Source organism: Mus pahari, chromosome 8 (assembly GCF_900095145.1).
Source record: "Mus pahari chromosome 8, PAHARI_EIJ_v1.1, whole genome shotgun sequence".
Classification (NCBI taxonomy): Eukaryota; Metazoa; Chordata; class Mammalia; order Rodentia; family Muridae; genus Mus; species Mus pahari.
In genome coordinates, this window is record NC_034597.1 from 46,170,475 (window position 1) to 46,189,841 (window position 19,367).

General features: G+C 52.7%; 1 protein-coding gene and 1 long non-coding RNA gene across 2 annotated transcripts in view; one reads left to right on the forward strand and one right to left on the reverse strand.

The window, feature by feature from the left end:
- Positions 1 to 1,896: 1,896 nt before the first annotated feature.
- On the forward strand, positions 1,897 to 4,437 carry LOC115064554. The gene is made up of 3 exons (XR_003844390.1): positions 1,897 to 2,036; positions 2,883 to 3,062; positions 4,036 to 4,437. It is a non-coding gene; the product is annotated as an uncharacterized LOC115064554 (long non-coding RNA).
- Positions 4,438 to 9,741: 5,304 nt separating this feature from the next.
- Positions 9,742 to 19,367, reverse strand: part of Zfhx2 (zinc finger homeobox 2) — a 30,459-nt gene continuing 20,833 nt past the window's right edge. The window contains exons 5-10 of the mRNA XM_021202943.2: positions 18,600 to 18,674; positions 18,185 to 18,243; positions 16,170 to 16,370; positions 15,490 to 15,616; positions 11,877 to 15,347; positions 9,742 to 11,643 (exon numbers count right to left, since the gene is read on the reverse strand). Of these exons, the coding sequence (XP_021058602.1) occupies positions 10,676 to 11,643; positions 11,877 to 15,347; positions 15,490 to 15,616; positions 16,170 to 16,370; positions 18,185 to 18,243; positions 18,600 to 18,674 (4,901 nt within the window). The 3' untranslated portion in view covers positions 9,742 to 10,675. The remainder of the gene's footprint in view (positions 11,644 to 11,876; positions 15,348 to 15,489; positions 15,617 to 16,169; positions 16,371 to 18,184; positions 18,244 to 18,599; positions 18,675 to 19,367) is intronic.

Genomic DNA, 19,367 nt, shown 5'->3' on the forward strand with positions numbered 1-19,367 from the left:
CAGGGTTTCTCCATCTTGGCTGTCCTGGAACCTGCTCTGTAGTCCAAGCTGGCCTTGAACTCAGAGATTCTCCTGCCTCTGCCTCCCAAGTGCTGGGTGGCATGTGCCACCACTGCCCATCCTTTTCTTTCTGTTTATATGTGTTTTATTACATTTATTTATGTGTGCGTGCATGTGCACATGCACGTGGACACAGATGTTGTGGCGTACATGTGGAGGCCAAAGGACACTTGCTGGGGTCTGTTCTCTCCTTTCACTCCATGGTTCCCAGGGACTGAACTCTGGTTGTCCTATTTGGCAGCAAGAACCTTTATCCACTGAGCCACGCCATGGTCGGAGTCCCTTGTGCGAGGCTCTGAGCTGGCGTGTAGTTGGGAGAGAGGTTAGTGTGTTGACAAGGGGTATCACCTCACTTGGGTAGGAAGGACTGCCATCCATTTGCATCTCGGTGTCTAACACCCCATCTCCATGCCAGTCCCTCTACCTGCAGCTCTGCCCTGTCTTTCCCACCTTGCCTTCTTTCTCCTTCATCCCTCCTTTGGGTTCCTCCTGTCTTCTCTGTTCTAAGCAGACAGGCTCCCTCTCTGCCTCCAGATCTCCCCTTGCCTTCCCATTCCCTCTGCCCCCAGCCTGGCAGCCTGCCCTGTAGGAATGTTAATTAGCATTCACGATTTAATTAATTCAGTAGCTAATTAATGATTGGGGACTGGAGGTGGGGAGCCAGGATGCTGGGGGGTAGGGGGGTTGCGAGCTGAAGGTGGCAGAGAGAAGTAGCCGAGGCTGCAGAAGGCATCGCAGATGGCAGTGTGGTGGTTGGCACGGTGCCCACTGCCATGGATGCAAGCACACTTGCACGCACGCACACGTACACACACAAAACCGGAAAGGGTGATCGAGGAATAAAATCAAAAGCGGAGCGAGAAGGATGCAGGGGCCCTAGGAACCAGGGCTGAGGGGCTGGGGCGGGGAGCAGGGCTGGGGGGCTGGGGGGGCTGGGGGTGGGGAGGACTCTAGATCTATTTGAATTTACTCCGGAAGTGGAAGAGTACGAAGAAAAAAAAAAGAAAAAAAAAAAAAAAGAAACAACCAGAGGCGCAGAAAGAAGAGAGCTCTCCTGGTACCCCACCCCACCCCCGCCCCACCCCAGCCACCCCTCCTCCCTGGCATGGAATTCATGGGCACCAGCTGAGGACAGGGTCCCCTCCCTCTGCCTGCCACATAAATATTGGCACCGAGGATCCAGACTCTGAAGAACAGGGCATTCCAAAGAAAATAGTTTTCATTTTAAGTTGTCTTTTAATGTATATATATATATATATATATATGTGTGTGTGTGTGTGTGTGTATGTGTATATGTGTGTATATATATGTATATACACACACATATATGTATACACATATACATACACATAATATAATGTACACTATATATATATATATATATATATATATATATATATATATATATTTAAATTGCACCTGTTTTGGCATGAGGGTGAAGGCGAGTGAAAGAAGGTGACCGAGCCAGAAGGAGAGAGCACAGATGACTTGGTGATGGTATGGTATGGTGAGTTGTGGGGAGGAAGACGGGGGTGGTACAGAGGTTGGGATGGGTGGAATGAGGACTCTGTCTTCCTCCTTTCATTTCACTATGGTTGAAGGAGAAAGAGAGAAAAAGAGAAAGAGAAAGAGAGAAAGGGGGTGGGGAGAGAAGCGAGACAGATGGCAGAGTAGAGAGGCGGCAGCCAGTGCCGGCACTGCCCAGCTTGGGCGGACCCAGCTTCCCCCGCCTGCCAGCTCTCCAAATGCCACCCTTCCCCCATCTTCCCCTCTCCCCATCCCCCCAGCTTGGCACTGATCTTAGGGAGAGAGAGGGAGGGAGGCTGGGCAAAGAGCATCTGTTCCCTCCATTCTCCTAGCTCCATCGGCTGCCAACCTAAGGCCATCGCCTGCCTCCATCACCCCTTCGCCTGCCTGCCTACCACCCAGTCCCAAATGGGTGCTGGATCAGGTGCCGAATCTGGCTGCCTCCTCGGGTACCAGTCACTGCATTGCTGTGTGTCTGCCACCGCTGCCTGGCACTCATGGGGCCGTGTGTGTATGTGTGTGTGCGCGCGCGTGTACATGTACGCATACGCATGTGTTGTATGTGAGCCTCCTGGGCATGGGTGGGGGTTGGCATTGTGGTTGCCACTGTAGCATCCAACTAGAAGGACAGAAGGATGGAGTGGAAGAAAGAGGGGAGAGGCGTGGGGCCTCGGAGGGGAGAAGAGGGTGCACAAGTTGCTTCATGCTGTCTGGTTGCAGGCATTGGCACTGCAGCTGCCACCCTTGTGCCCATGGAGATGGGAGGGGACTAGTGGAGTGGGTAGCGACAGGAGTCCTTGTGTTCTGGGGGGGAAGATGCGGCACACGAGAGCTGTTGGCATCACAACTGTAGGCTTGTGCCAGGTCTGGGGTTACAGGAACTAAGGGGACGAGGAGGTGGGGAGGAAGGAAGGATGGGCTGCTGATGCCGCTGCCCCCCTAGGGCTCTGAGAAGTGTGTGGATGAGGAAGGAGTTACCTCTGCTCCTGAGAGTGGAGAGAGTGGATGGGGAAGTGCCAAGGAAAGACTGGAAGGGGTAGGAGGAAGGACTGTGCCACTACTACCCAGGGAGGACTCGTCTGGGCTGGCCGTGGGACCTTTTGTGAGAGAACACTGAAGAAGACAGCAGGGAAAGTGGTGCTGCCCATGGAGCCTGGCATGGCTGTGGTGTTGTATGGATTAGGGAGGGTGAGAGTCCCTCTCAATGTGGTTGAGAAGGATGTCCTGCCAGGAGTTAGGTGGTGAAGATGAAGGATGTTTCATTTGGGAGAATAGACTTTTTTTTTTCCTGCCAGGTCCTCCTTCCCATCCCCTCTTAGGCATGGAGAGATGAAGGACAGATGGAGTACCGCATAAGGACACAATGGAGGGAGCAGGCCATGACTAAGACCCCAAGGATGAAGAATGGAGAGCCCTGACCGTCCTCCAGGCCCCCAGTCAAGTCCCTGCTGAAGATGGCTATACCCTCTAGCCTGGTCTGTGTGTCCCCAGCACTGCAGGTGGTGGGGGAGGGAAGGGGCTGCATGTGAAGCTGAGCTGTGAAATTGGAAGGGTCCCCTTTTGTGGATCCTGCTTGTACTGTCCACTCTTATAAGTGTGGCTGATTTTTTTCTCCCCGGTGCCTCCCTCTCCTCCCCCGCCTTTCTTTTGCCTCTCCCCCCCTTTCATCATCACCATCTGGGTCCTCCTGCTTGGCACCCAACCAAGTAGATGCCGCCACACTTGGCAGTGTTGCTCTGGCATGTGACCAGTGACTCAGATTCTGGCACTGCGGCAAACCCAAAGCCTTGAAAGTTGCTCGTGATACCGCTTGGCGGCAATGAGGGAGAGGGGTCATGGGCACAGAAGTGCCAGGCGCTGGGTGGAGCTCCATGTTGGGAAGTGGCACGTGAGGCTGCCCTTCAGAGAGGGACTGAAGCCAGTATTCACTAGAACATCTCCCCTCTGATCTTCTCCAAACTGGACCCTCAACTCCTCCCTTGACTAATTCCAACAAGGGGGTTGAGCTGGCACTACACTGAGGAGCCATGCAAAAGCCATCTAGAGTAAGAAGGGATAAGGACATCATTCACAGCCATAGTGGGCATGCACTTCTCTGTGAAGTTAGGACAGGAAGAAATCGGAGTGCGGAAAAGGCCTGGGGAGAGGCTTGTCAGCCCTGCTGCCCCTCGGGCTTCACTGGTAGGGAGTGGGCTGGGCTTTACATATGTATTTCCTGCTCTCTCATGGTTGAGATGAATTGGTTCCTTGTCCTTTTGTTTAAAACTGTCCTAGAAGGATAAGAGGCACCCTAGAAGTGGAGAGAGGTGTGGTGATGGTGGTGGTGGCGGGAAGACAAAGGCACCTGGGACTTCTACAAAGATGCTAAGAGTTTATGTTTAGAGATTTCTCAATGACACCCCAAATAGGACTGGATTAATTTCTGTCTTTGAAATCTACTCTTGGAAGGGAGGACCATGACCCAACAATGGCGGTGGGAGAGAAGATGACTTTGTGAAGGACACTCTCCGTTATCTGTGATGACATACACCAGCCCCTGAACAATTTAACCTTAAGCTGCCCTCGGCAAGACTTCGGTAGCACTGGATTTCTCTCATTCCCGGGAGGCAGAGTTGTTAGCCATCAATCTGGAAGATCTGAAGGAAAATTTGGCTTTGGGTAAAGTCAAAGGGGATGGCTCTCAGAGATGAGGCCTGTTCATGAGGAGTAAGCAGGGCTTTGCTGCCTGCGCCAGGCAGAGCTGCCCTGGGCTGGGGGGAGTTTTGACGTCAACATCTCTGGAAGCAGAAAGCAGCTTCAGAAGAAGCAAGGTTTTGCCAGGAAAAAAGAAAACAGGAGGTCTTCAGTCAACATGGTAAGTGGATAGTGTTTAAGAATTGTTTTCTGTTAGATAAAAGCCACTATAAACACACGATACCATCAGATTCTAGTAGGTTGGAAGCTTAAAAGTGTGTCAAGGTCATGAAGATGCTACATCTGAGGAGGAAAGAAACCCAAAACATTTGGTTTGGGTATAGCTTAGTGGCAAAGCACTTGCCTAGCATGTGTGAAGTCTTGGGTTCAATCCCCAGCACTAAAGAGACAAAAAAGTCCAAAGTGATACTTGCTGTGTGGGAGTGTCTGCTGTAGCGGAGTCCCGGGGACTAGAGAGCTGGGACAGGTCACAGAGAGATACTGGGGGCTGAGCTCCTTAGGCAATAGTTGTCAGTCAATAGCATAGATCATTTCAGCGAGAGTTTCTGATTCACTTGATGTATAGTGTGGTTCAGAAATGTATATTTAATTAATTACTAATTGTGGTACTAGGAATAGATCCCAGGACTTGTGCATGACTGACACAAACACTCTGAGTTATGTCTCCTTTTTGCTGTTGAGATGGGGTCTTGCTATGTTCAAGGCTGGCCTTGAGCTGACTCTGTAGCCTAGGGTGTCTTGAATGTGTGAACCTCCTGTCTCTAGAAATTGGAATTATGGGTTGGTACCACTAGATGTATCTTAGGATACGTTATAAACACTTGGGAAATCATGATACAGGTGGGCAAACTTTGGGACAGCCTGTTCTATAGTATGATACTGATCTTGTAGGGCAGTCAGTATCATTGGAATTTTCCTTCTCTTTTCTTCTCTGTTGTTTCTTGATCACCTTCATGTCACAGTGATGATATATATGTTATGGGCTATATGCGAGTGTGCATGTGTGTGTTAAGTGAGGGCAGTTGGTAAAAGGCGTGGGGTCGTGAGGTCCAGTTAGGCACATGTAACTTGCTAGAACAGTAACTGTAGTGGACAGTAGCTGTCACAGAGGACCTTCCTTGATAGCACCTTCAAAGTCCCACTTCCTTCTCCCCCTAGCTCCAATTGTTGGCCGCCATGTGTTTCTGAAACCTTCCTGTGGAGAACCATGAGATTAAAAGTGTTGCTCACTCAATGTCCTCCATGCCTCTGCGGGATCTACCTGGATTTTATGGAGAGAGGAGAGAGAGAGAGAGAGAGAGAGAGAGAGAGAGAGAGAGAGAGAGAGAGAGAGAGAGAGAGAGAGATCTTACTCATCTGTCGTTTTGGAGGACCTGGGTTGTGAAGCAAAAGTCAGCAGTGTGCAGGGCAGGGCCCATGGCAGGATTGGCAAACACCCCAGAATCTGCAGAGAGATTCGCTGCTGAGGTTTGGGTTGTTTGGTGGGGTATGTCCAGTAGTATTCTTCAAGGTCAGTGGAGAAGATATTGTGCAGGGTTTGCTATTATGAGAAAAGGACCACGGAGTTATAGATGCGGGACAACATCTGTGAGCCTCTGCTGACCACTCATTTCTGTATGTTAGCCATGGGGTTGAGAAGACTGTATATCTGGCTGGATAAGGCCGTATTGCTGTCTCCACTCTCTCCACTCTTGCACAGGTTCATCTTCTTCCTGTCCTACTTATAATCACACAGGCTGCATGTCTACTAACTTCTAGCCAGACACCTGTCTGTCACTGGAGAATTGCAGGCGACCCACTTCATGCTGGCAGGGAATAAAGCCATCAACCCCATTTCTGTTTGGTGTTTTGGTTAGAAGTTATGCTGGGTCCTTCTGTATCAAGGAAGGTCACAGGGTGGTCACACAATTGAGTTCCAATTTTGTCACTCGATGTTATGCTTCTGGGAAGTATAATGTCTTTACTTGGGTCTAGTGGCACAGGCCTGTAACCTCAGCTGCTCAGGAGGCTGAGGCAGGACGATCTTAAGCTTAAGAGCTGTTTGCACTACAGAGCAAGTTCAGACCCTGTCTCAAAGGATGAACTGAGCTGGGCAGTGGTGGCAAAAGCCTTTAATCCTAACACTTGGTGAGGCAGAGGCAGGTGGTCTACAGTTTGAGGCCAGCCTGGTCTATTGGCTACTTCCAGAATAGACAAGGCTATACAGAGAAATCCTGTCTTGAAAAACAAATCAATCAATCAAACAAACAAACAAACATCATGCCTGTAATTTCAGCAATCAGATCATGGAGGCCAGAAGACCTAGAGTTCAAGACCATCCTATGTTCTACAGACAGTCAACGTGATTTTATATATCAGAGGTGGTAGTGTGTGGAACTGAGGCCATGGCTTTGTGGCAGAGCTCTTGCTTATTGTTTATGGGACCCTGGATTTGATCGCTAATTCCATAAGAACTGTAGACTCTCCAAAGAGGATCATACTCCTGATGTTGTTCTTTTCTCCTTCAAACTTGGCAGATGTTGGCCCAGCTTTCCCTAAATGTCCTTTCTCAGTGTTTCTTTATTTCATCTTTTTGTATGGTATCTACACTTTGCTCCTGGCTCCACTGTCCTTATTTGGTAGTAACTGCTGCTGTAGTATTCTCTTTTGGTTTCTCTTCCTAATTCAGTTCCTAGAACTGGTGACCTTATAGCTACAGGTTTCTGATTGGTTTCTGAGATGTGTTCCTCACCTTCCCAATACAAGGCCTTCCTGTAGAGTCCCAGTATGGCCCACCCAGCTTCAGGGTGATATCATTTCCTTGACTTCTCTTCTTTAGAGGACAATCATTTATGGCCTTTCTCCTACAAGTTGATAATGTTCAACACTGACAGTAGTCCCATCTTCCTGAGACTTGCTGTATTTGAGCTTTTGCTGGCTCCATGCACATGAGGAAAATTAGCATGGGTGAGATGTTTACAGGCAAGTGCCCTTCTGCTAACCTACAACCTCAGTTCCTAGAAAATATGGCTTCTTAAGGGCATGAAGGCTGTTATCTCAGGACACGTTCTTGTGCAAGTGTAAGCCTGTGTGTATGAGTGTGTGTGTGTGTGTGTATACATTCATCTACCTAAAGATATCTTGGGTGGGGTCTTCTTTTCAGGATGAACTTGTTTTATTGGTGGGGTGTTACACACAGAACTGTACTTCTGTTTATATGCTATTATTGTTATTATTATTAAAGACAGTCTCACGATATAGACCTGTTTGGCCTGGAAGTTGTAGACCAGGCTGGCCTTGAGCTCATAGAGATCTGTCTGCCTCTACTTCCTGTGTGCTGGGACTAAAGGTGTCCTCCACCACACCCAGACTTATGTTTTGTTTTTAAAGAGGGATGAGTGACTAGATGAGCAAATGTCTTGAAATAGGAGGGTGATGAGAACTTGACCTATTCTGACATGAAGGAACAGAAAGAATGAAGCATCTTGGGCTATTATGCCTAGAACCTTTGGCTTTCTTGGTTCTATGTGTTTCTAGAAGTTCAGCCAAGTGTTTTGGGGTAAGGACCAGTTTGTTCAATGATCCTGCTGCATGTCTTATCTGGTTACAAAGGCTTCAGATTTTTCTCCTGTTCTTCCTGGTTGAAGGCTGAGTACCTTTCAATCCTCTCACAAGGCTTTAGAGCAAAGACAAGCAATACCATTCACACCTCCTGCCTCCCGGCAATGTGGAGTAAGGAGACACCTGTATGGGGAGCTTCTTTAGGATGGTGTATTCTAGAAATCTGAAGTCATGATGGACCCGTCTTATGAGACCCTAGTTCCAGCTCGCTTCACAGACAGGCAGAAGCACTTGTAGGTGCCTTTGTGCTTGCTTCCCATCTGTGATTCCGTAAGATCCCGCTGACGCTGACGTGCTGGTTGCCTCTAGCGTCCTTCAGACACCAGGTCCCCTAGTGCACCCCGCTGTCTGAGGGATTAGTACTGCTCACTGAGGCCCGAGTGACTTTGGACTGGTGTGCGCGCTGACCTGTCAGCAGCTCTGGGGCTTCTGCGAAAGTGTAGTTGCTCAGGCTAAAATGCATAACACAACACCTCTAATTATCCCAAGGCAGATGTTTACCAAGCTTTTCTTTTAAAGTTCCTTTTCTTTTCTTTGTCTTTCTTTTTATACATAAGTCACATTCCCAGAAAAGCAGAGTGAAAAAGAAATCCAAAACGAAACAAAATAAAACCCAAAAACCAACCCTTTTTCTTATACACATGCTGCTAAGAAAATACTTTTATACATAGAATTTCAACAAGTGAGACAAAAGGATATGGGTCTGTGTAGCTGTGAGAGGTGCCAGAGAGGCAGGGACCAGACCACAGTGGCTTGCTTTTCTTCCATTGTCGACATCTGTTAACTGGCATTTTTGGTATCAACAGGACTGGTTTCATCCTACCCTCAATAGGCTGGAGTGAGGAGTTTCTCAATTTTCAAAGTGAAAGTCGCAGGAGTTTAAGATTCAGAATGTGTAGGAACTAAGGAATAAAGCCGACCCTCCCCCCATCTCCCTTCTGCACATAAGCATTGCTCTAGTGTTGACATGTGCTGGGGAACTCTGCAAAAGCTAAGTTCTAGGGCAGACTGATGGGTATTAAGTGGGTAACTAACTTAGGAAGCCTGGAGGGACTCCTCGGGGTTAAGGAGAGAGATGAAATATCTGGAAGGTATAGGAAATTTGGAGGGCTTTTCTTTGCTAAAATAAAACATTAGATCTATCCTGTGCCGGTCCAGCTAGATTTGGGGATTGCCAGAATTATCCACTGGCACTGAGCTGGGGGTCGGGGGGACTTCCTCTAGGACACTGTTCTCCTGTTGCATGCTCAGGAGTTTGTGCTTCAGACATTGCTTCCTATACCCCTCACTAGACCCTTGTGCCCTCCTAACAGAAGGCACTGGCCTCAGGCAACACTTCCAGGAGACGTTGATCAGTGGAGGGGCTGGGCTGAGCCGGAGACGAGGGCAAGGGTAGAAGTCTAGAAGGAGGAAAAGTAGATGGGGGGACAGGGGACCCTGAAAAGCGAATGGAGGTTCCAGACCATCAGAAACATGCCAGGAGCCCTGGGGAGGAAGAGTCAAAGGGAAGAAAATGGGGCAGACAAAAGGGATTTCAGAAACTAGCAGTGCTGCTAGGCGCGAAGCGTGCCCTTCTTTCTGGGGCTCTGTGGACACTAGGCTTTCTAACAGCTGAGAACGAGGGGATTCTCATCTGTCCAGATACCTCTTACCTTAGGGGCCAGGGGTCATCTCTACCTTACTAGTCCTGAGACCTGGCGCAGCCGCCCGGAAGGCTGCGTTGCCTCCGCTCCTGCAGCTCCCCGGCACCCAGTAAGGACTTAGAGGCATCAGAACTCGACAAGAAACTCTCAAACAGGGAGGAGAGGGAGCAAACAGGAAAACAAAGCGAAAACAGAACAAAAAGAACACTTGTTTGATGAGTTTTCTTTTTTCTCTCTCTCTATGTATATTCAAAGTTTGTTTCTCTTTGCTTCATTCCTCTGGTCTCTCCATCTCTCTCTGTGTCTGCGCACACTCTCTCTTGCTTTTGTTTATTTGGTGTGTTTCTTTTTTTTTTTTTTTAAGAACTTTGGATTTGCCATTGGTGGGCAACGCTGATCCCCGGAGGCTGGACCGCCCTTGGCAAGGCTAGGGCGAGGGGCGGGGCCCACAGCTGCTCAGAGGGGCCTCTGTGTTTAAAGCCTTTGAGAAAAAAAAGTTACTGCAGTTTCCAGGGGAGGGGTGTGGGTTGGTAGAGGGCGTTCTGGCAGCCGCTTCCCCAGGAGTCCAGGCTGCTAGGGGTCCCACCAGGTGAGGAGAGGGCAGGTGGGAGGCGAACAGGGAGGGGAACAGGGGTGCTTCTCCCCCCGACAGCCTCCAGTTTGGTTAGTATTATGGGCCCCTTGCCCACCCCAGGCTCCAACCTTAGGAACCAACTGGGTTTTTGGAGTTTGTGAGCAGTCTGTGCTCTGGACAAGGGACAGGAAGAAGAGGGTGGCAAAGTTGATTTTCCACCCCCCTTTTTTGCCTTGGGTTTTCTTTTCTTTTTCTTTTCTTTCTTTTGGCGTTTTCTCAGTCAGTATAGTATGGAAAAGGTATGTGTTTACAAGGGAAGGAAGAGGGCTGGGAATTCAATGGGGAAAATGAGGGAACAAAGCAGACATGTATGCCAGAGTGGGGGTGCATCTGCAAGGGGCTGAGAACGAGGGTCAGAGTGTCTGTGGGGCAGGGAGGAGGCAGGACTCTGCTGGAGGTGGGGTGTGTGAAGCCCACGGAAGGTGGGAACTGACAGACTCCCATGAGGTGGGCAGAGCTGAAGGTCGGGGTGAGGGAACCCTGAGGCCCTCTCTTGTCCCCATCTTGGTTTATCTGTTTATAAAGCTAGAAGTGTAGAGGTAGTAGTAGTTTTTGGGTTGGGGTCCGTGTGAGGTAATCTTGCTTCCTCTTTGGCAAAAGCCACAGCAGCCGGGACAGCAGTGGCGCTGTTGGTAACGGTGATGGGAGGGCCTCCTGGGGGCGGGGCTGCCTTGCGCCTGTGGGCTGAGGAGCGCAGATGGGAGGCTAGGGCTTCACGCCCACTCAGCAGCACCTCGCAGGCCAGGCAGTGGTAGGTGCAGATAGGCACCCGCAATGGGGCGGGCATGGAGCCCCCAGAGCCCCGCCCAAAGAAGCAGAAGGATCTCTGGTGGGCAGTAGCTGGGGCCTCGCCGTCAAATGCCATCTTGCACTGGCGGCACAAGTAGCGGTGAGTCACATCCACGGTGGAGATGCCAGTGCTGCCTGTCAGCAGCTCATCAGCCTCACTACTTTCCCCTTCCCCCGGAGCCGGCAGCTCGGGGGGCTTTGGAGGGGCTGTGGCTGTAGGCTCGGGGGCTTGGGGTGGTTGCTGGAGGAGGGTATTGGGGAGCAGCCCAATGAGGGTCTGAGGTATTACCGGGTTCATGGGAAATAGCCCCTTCTTCATGCCGTAAAGCTGTTGGAAGTACGCCCCCTGTAACTGAGGACCAAAGACAGCTGGTGGTGCTGCCCCGCCTGCAGGGGGCAATGGGAAGGGCAGGAATTGGCCCCCCAACAGGGCTGGGACAGTGGCCTTCAATGCTTTCAGGTTCTTGAGGGCATCAGTGGAGGAGTTGGGAAGGGTTGCCACTGGCTTTCGCTCACCAGAGACTTTGTCTCCTGAGGGCTCAGTAGCTGGGCCAGGGGTAGGGTCAGTAGAACTGTTGGTTTGGTTAGATACAGGTCTCTGAGGTAAGGGGCGGCCTGGACCAGCAGTCTGGACCACTGTGGTAGCAGGCAGGACCGAAGTGGCAAGGCCAAGAAGGCCTGAGGTGGCTGCAGGGCCTAGGAAGATGAAAGCCGTAATGAAGGGTTAATGGTATCGAGCCTCACAGACCTTTCTGCTCCAGACTACACGCACTGCATTCCCAGCCTCCCCTCACCCAGCGGCCATACTCTCCAGTCTCCTTTTTCCTAGAGCCCACTACAAGGATAACAGCCTGAGGAGAACCATGAAGGGCTTGCAACTAGAAGAGATGCTCTTTCAAGCCCAGCTCCTCCCAGCCTCCCTAACTCACCTGAATTGAAAGAAGCTATGCTTCCAAGTGGTGGCTGGGCCAGAGTTGGGCCAGGCAAGAGGACTGGAGCCAGGCGAGGCAAGGTTGGGGAAGCCCCCAAGGGCACGGAGGAGGCAGGTGTGGTGGCGGGTGGCCCTTTGGGGGCCAGTGGGGTCTCGGGTGCAGGAGCTAAGTCATAGCATTTGCTTTCGCTCTTCAGCTGGGCTCGGACTGCCTCCTTGAGCTTGGCAAGGTGCTGCCGAGAGAAGAGGTGGCCTCTGCAGGAGACGTAGAAGTCATACTTAACGTCACAGTAGGGACAGTCGGTGCGCTGGGCTGCCGAGGTGCCCTCACTGCTGCCCCCGCTCCCTGTTGGTGCTGTCCCCTGCAGTTTGGCTTTTTTTTCCTTGGCACGGGCATTCTGGAACCAGACCTGAATGACTCTCTTGGGCAGTCCAATTTCCTCCCCGAGGACCTCACACTCCTGCATAGTAGGGGTGCGGTATGCTTCATAGCAGGCTTTCATGATCTTCAGCTGCAGGCTGCTCATTTGGGTCCGATATCGCCGCTGCCCCATGCTATCTGGAACTCCGGTCCCACCGCCTGGGCCGCCACTGGTCCCCCCAGCCCCAGGGGATTCTGGTTCAGCCAGGCTGGAAGCAGATGAATCACTTAGGTCTCCTGCCGATGGACTGCAAGCCTCGCTTTCTGGAGATGCTTTGGAGGGTTCCTCTGGACCCTCATCCTCACTGAGTGCGGGGGGCGGGAAGGGTGGAGGGGGCTCTGGGGTTGGTGCAGCGGCCTCTTTCCCAGGTGGTAGGAATGGCAGAGGCCCCACAGCAGGGGTGACTGTGGGGTAGGGAAAGGCGGGTGCGTCTCTCTTTGGGGCTTCCTTCCCTGTCTCGTCTTCAATCTTGCTCAACAGGAGGTTGAATTTGGGGAAGGGCGCCGGGGAGGGCGGCACAGTGGGCTTGACTGCTGGACCGGCAACTCCCCCAGGGGTGCTTCGAAACTGACCTTTCCTCTCCCGGGCTCTGGTATTCTGGAACCAGACCTGTACTACTCGTTTTTTGAGCCCCACTTCCTCAGAGATACAGTCGAGCATCTTCCGCGTGGGGTTGGAGTCCTGCATGTACCAGCGGTATAGGATCTCTAGCTGCTCAGGCAGGATGGTAGTGCGCAGGCGTTTGTCTTTGGGGGGTTCACCCTCTCCTCCGCCCCCGGCTTCACTGCCTGTGGGAGACAGACTGCCATCATCGTGTTTCCGCTTGAGGGGTGGCCCGGTCACTGATGAGGTGCCCGATACTACAGGGTTCCGCTCCCCAAACACCAGCAAGGGCAGATCTAGGAGCTGGGAAGGTGCCGGGGCGCTGGGGGGCACAGGCGGTAGCAAATGGAGTCGGTGGTGAGTGGTCAGAAGGTCCTGGCTAGGGAAAGAAGCGGCACACTGGTCACAGGCGTGGACTGGAGGTGAGGGCGGTGTTTTCCCTTCAGACTCTTTGCTTTCTGGCCTTGGCTCTGCTTGGCTCAGGTCTTCCCCATCTGCATGTTCTGGTGATGGGACGCCCTGTCTTGCTGCTGCAGGTTCCAGGTTCCGTTCCTCTGCTTCCTCTTCCTCCACCTCTTCCTCCTCTTCCCCTCTCTCTGCCTCCTCCTCCTCCTCAGGAGGCTGGTCATCATAGCACTTCTTGAGGTGCCTAACTAACTCAAAAACACAGGCGAAGGTGGCATGGCAGCGTCTGCAGCCAGAGGCCCCTCCAGAGGCTCCTCCGGCTGTCACAGGCCCACCCTCACAGGCATTTTTACGGGCTTTCTGGCGGGCATTCTGGAACCACACTACCACCACGCGGCTAGCCAGACCCAAGAGGCTTGCGAGCCGCTCCACCTCCCCATCCTTGGGGTAGGCACTGGTCTCAAAGAAAGACTGCAGAGCCTGGGTCTGGAACTCTGTAAACTTGGTTCTAGAGAACCGGCGGCCCACAGGTACGGCGGGAGGAACACTCCCTCTAGAACCTTCTTCTTCCTCCGAGGGCCAGGGTCCTCCTGCCAGGCTTCGCTCCTCAGAAGTGTGGATCCCCCCTACTTCAGGTTCTGGGACCATGAAAGGTGGGCCTAGCTGGGGAGGTGACGCCAGGGACCCATCTGGAGGTTTGGGGGGCTCTACTGGGGGCGGGTATAGGCTATCATAGCTCTTTCGAAACTGAGCAGCATAACGGCTCAGAGCCTCAAAGGGCAGAAAGCGGCGGTGAACATGTTCCTCATGAGTCTTGAGGATAAGCATATTGGAGAAGAGTTTCCCACAGGCCCCACAGGCCAGCTTGTCTCCGCCCCCCAGAGACTCTGGAGGTGGGGGAGTTGGGGGAGGGGGCACTGCCTGCTTCCCTTCATTGTACTGAATTACTAACTCAAAGCCAAAATTTTCTAGAAGGGCTTTGGCTGCTGTACGGGCAGCTTCATTGGGGGATGTGTGGGTTGGTGAAGAAGGCCCCACTTCAGTCCCCTCTTCAGCCATGAGGGGCCGTTCCCACTCCTGCTCGGCCAGCTCAGCCTTAGGGGGTGCAGGGAGAGGAGGTGGGTTGGCAGCAGGCAGGGACAGCATGGGCGTAGGGCTAGCCAGTGCCAGCTTGGGCCCCACCTTGAGGTCATGGAGGTAGAAGGGAAGAAGCAGCTGTTGTTGCTGGAGTTTGAGCAGTGATTCCGGAACCAGGGGAAATGGGGGCAGGACTGGTGGGGTGAAGAGAGGGGCTGAGAATCGGTGTAGGTCCAAGGGAGGGGGTGGTGGGGACAGGAAAGGCAGTCCAGACATGAAGCCACCCGGGTCAGGGCCTTTCTTCTCAGTGCCCGCCTCGCCCTCAGTCTCGCCTTCCTTGAGCTCTTCTTGGCTCCGCTCTGCTCCTTCGGCCCTGGCATCCGTCTTGGCCCCCCTTGAGCGAGTCTGGTGCAGAACTGATCGCATGTGAATCTCCAGCGTGGAGCTCTGGTTGTAGGACACGCGGCAGACTGTGCACTTAAAGGGCTTGTCTGACGCAGTAGCGGCGGGCGGTGGGATGCCCGCCTCGCCTCGGGCAGGACATGAAGGGTCAATGGCGGCCTTCTTCATCTTATGAAGGTGGGAGACGGAATTATAATGAACCAAGAGGATGTTCTTCTGGGTGAAGGACTCCTTACACACAGTGCACTTATAGGGCCGAGCAGGGTCAAGAAACTTGTCCAGGGCAAAGTTTGTGGTCTTCCGATAGGTTAGAGGGTGGCGAGAGTCAGCCGGGGTTGGTTCTGCAGAGCGGGGCTCCCCCATGGCTCCCTCTTCCTCTTCAGACATGGTGGGCAGAGGAGCCAATTCTTCAACTTGGGCATCAAGCCGAGGGGCTGGAGATGGGGCTGGAGAAGGCGGCTGATCGGGGTTTTCTGAGGGCTCCCCGGGGCCCTCAACCGGTGCCAGGGGAGGCTCGGTAGGAGGATCTGGGCTGGCTTCTGTGGCCAGGTTAGAGCTTTCTACAGGAGACAGAGAGAGAACTGTTCCAAGCTGCATTCCAGACATTCACGGGCCAAAGCTACTGACTTAGTGTCAGCCGTCTTCAGACCCCTTTGATCCCCTTTTCTGCCACCTTGGAAGGTATTCTGTGCCCTTCCTTACCTGCGACCTGGTCTCTGTTGGGAGTGGGCTCTGGTCCAGGAGCTGGGTGTTCTAGGCCATCCTCCACAGGGTTTAATGTGGGTCCAGGCAGCATTTTGGTTGCAAAGGTCATCTCTACCGTTGTGGCCTATGATGTAGGAAACATCCCCGTGGTTTCATCACTACCTGCCGCCTCCTAGTGTTAGCCCCGACCCGTTTACTGTGCGTCCACAGCTGTGCCAAGCTCTCTTTGTCTGGATCTAGCTTCCTGCCTAGACAACCCTCCCAGTGAACTGATGCTTTTCTTTGGGTGGGGGACTGGGTAGCAAGCTGCCCGCTGCCCTGTCCCTCCTTCCTCAGGCTAAAAGTATCTTACCTCAAGGCTACATGGTTCTGCTACTAACAACTCTTTTCAGGGTTAACGGAAGTGAGGGAACTGTATAGTCATCTCGTCCAGTAGTAAAGGGAACTAACTAGGCAAGCTTGGTGCTGAGAGCCACCCCACCGATTATTTTAAAGTCAACTTCAACTCTCTAGAATGTTATTTCCTTTACACACACACACACACACACACACACACACACACACACACACACACACACACACACACACCCCGCTGGCCTGGATATCACTTCTTCTCTCTCTCCTCCTTCATTGCTCTCACAGGACTTTCAGACCATTTTCCCTCAGCCTATACTCACCACGAGCAGCAGCTTCTCGACACATTCGGGCACCACGTTGTGAAGGTGGCTGAGGTGGAAGTGCAGGGCAGGCCGGCCCACCAGCTGCTCCTGGCAGAGTGGGCACCTGTACTTGGGCTGCACAGCATGCTGGGAGAGTGTATGAACCCTCACCTGGTCACACTCTGGGCTCAGGAAGCTACAGTAGGGACAGCAGAATACCTGGGGAATACACATGGGTTGAGGAGTAGTCAGGGGAGATGTGGGGGACCCACTATCTCACTGTTCATAGGATTCAATGCCACACTGCTCCCATATCCAGAGTTAGGAGATGAAGGCAGGCAGGAGGGCACCTTAACCCACTCAGCCCCCAACCAGCCCTCGAGGCTGGCAACCCCCTTGGGCTAGGACAAAGGCCTACCCTAAGTTGCTACTTGGTCTTCCTTCTTCATCAGTATCCCCCAGCCCGCCCCTTCACCCTGGTTTTTGCCTCCCTTTTGGTGTGCCTTTCCCTGTGTCTGATACCCTAGTCAATTTTCCTGCTGGCCCTCTACCAGCCTCCACCCCAAATCTAGCTTTCTTACCCACACCCCACTGCCTGGCTTTTCTGTGGAATACCTGCTTTCTTCTGGGCCTTCTCTGGGTCAAGGTCCCTCAGCAGTGCCTCCAGGAGGCCCTGTTTGTCTGCCCCTGACGCTGACTCATCCTTTCAGGCTCACTGCTCTTTGCCTCACTACTTCTTGTCCTGGTCTCACCTACAGACCAGGCTGGCCATGAACTCAAGAGGGAATAGGTCTGTGTCTGCCTCCTGAGCGCTGGGATTAAAGGCGTGCGCCTTGTGTGATGAAAGCGAGCGCCATCCCACTTAGTACTTCTTAATATAAGCAAATGCCACTCCTCAAGTAGCCCAGGTAAATTCTGGTCTGTCCCTTAGCACATTATGGCCTAGACTTCCAGATAGGTAGGAGGCAAAAGAAGCCTGCTATCACATGACTGGACTGATAGTGGGCGTTTTCCCTGCTGCCTCAGACCAAGCGCCTCTGTCCAGCCTGACTGCTCTCCTGTTGTCCTGCACTTTCTCAGGCCTGCATATCAAAGCAAGGGATCCAGGCAGTCACCATAGTGCACCTTACTCTCAGAACAGACACCTGTAACAGACAGGCTGTGGGGGACAGGACTTGGAGGAAGAGAAACCGAGGGCAGAGATATCTCTGCATGCCGCAGTGGAGTCTGGGAAGCCTGGGATGGCAGGCATCTCAAGACCAGAGATGTGGGATCGCCTCAGAAGCAACCTTTCAGAGACCGGAAGGCTAAGCTGCTCCTGAGTCTCCTCAAATTCAAGTCCTGGGGTTTAGAGGCCTGTGGGACTTGTCAGTGAGTCACTTGCTTGGTGCCTCTACTCTAAAGAAAGGGGCACTAGGACAGTGCTCTCTAGACTTAAGGCTCCTCTGAGGAAGGCGCAGCCTCCTAGCATCCCAGGAAGCTGTTCTTTGACTCTGCCTTGTTCTCCTTCCTCCACTCTTCCCTCCCTCTTCTCCTGGCACCGACCACCAGTATTTCCTACCCTTAATATGATTTCTCTCAACTTTTCCTCAAGTCCCTGCCATCCCTTCCTGTCACCCCTGGGTTGAGGCCGCTCTCTCCCATACGTGCTGAACATATAGACCTGGCCCTGCGCGGCCTTTCTCCTGTGATATTCTGAATTAAATCATCCACAAGCATGACAAAAGCCCTCAGAGCAGTGGTTCTCAACCTTCTAACGCTAGGACCCTTTAATACTGCTGTGCCCTCCTGTCGTGGTGACCCCCGCAACCGTAAAGTTGTTTTTGTTGTTATTTCATAACTGTGACGTTGCTATGGTTAAGCACTGTGATGTAAATACCTGTGTTTTCTGAGGGTCTTAGGCGACGCCTGTGAAAGGGTTGTTCAGCCCTCAGGGGTCGCGACCCGCAGGTTGAGAGTTACTGCTTTGGAGTAAGAGATTTCAGTAAAGCCAGCCCCCTCCCCGTCATCATCCCAGTCGCCCCAGTTCTGACCGTGATCTGGTTGGTACTGTCTCTGGGAGGGCCACTTCTGTCCTCTGTCACTTCGGAAGCTGAGGAGGAGAGGTTAGGGACTCCTTAGCCCTCTCCCCTTCCCGCATAGCCTCGCTGCTAGCAGAGAGCTTTCAGGGTAGGAAGTGGGCTTCAGAGGATGCAGAATAGGCCAGGAACTCAGCAGGCAGGTGAGGCCGGGCAGGGATCACTGCTGGGTGAGCCAGGGCTGGGGTTTCAAAGAGGACAGAGATGCCTGGGCAGATGCAACCTGTTCTCCCTCCCCCCGCCCTTGGTCAGTTTTGTTCCTTCTAGGAAGGGGGCCTTTTGGGGTGCTTGGGTTTCCGAAAGGCCCCATCAACATGCCAGTATGCACAGTGAGTCAGTTAGGGGGAAACAAGTCAGAGGAGCAGCTTACCCCATTGTTCTGTCTTGTTCTGGGCATCTTTCTCAGAGGTGGGTGGTTGAGCTAAGGGGGTGTCAGGAGCCTTCCCTGTGTGGGATGGAGAGAGAGAGTCAGTGTAACCATGGTGAAACATGGGAGGAGGAGGGAGGGGAGAGGGCAGAGGAAGCAGGACAAGCAGCCATTGGTGGAGGAATGGATGAGTGAATTGGGAGGCGGGAAAGGATGGAAAGCCACCAGAAGAAACACAGGGTCAAAGTGCAAAGTCCCAATACTGGGACTGTAGGACAAGCCTAGCATCCCATCCCTAGGAACAAGCCTCGCAATGGGACTGGTCTAAGTGTGGCCTCCTGGCCTGAGTGACCCTGGGAAAGGGAGGCCTCACAAGTGGAATGGGAGGGACGCGGTAAACACTGAATGCAGCGGCCGCTGTGGTGGACAGAGGCGATGGGCAAGGAGATTACCACTCAAGTAAGAATTGACAGATGTGTAGGAATTTATTTTCGGTGGCAGCCTAATTAAAGTGTTAAAAGTTCCTTAACTCCATTCAGCTTGCGCCAGGATCGTTAGCTATTGATCTGGGCCCCTCCAGCACTTAACTCCAGCCAGCATATTGGCAATTCAATTAGCACCAGTCAATGCTGCCTGTTCCTGGTTCCTGCTGCCCTGCCCTTGCCCTTGCCCACCGCTGGCCTCTCCAAAGCCCAGATGCCCATGCCCACCTCTGATGGGCCCTTCCAGGCTCTTCTGCTCCCTCTGGATCAATGGTGCCTGGCTGGCTGT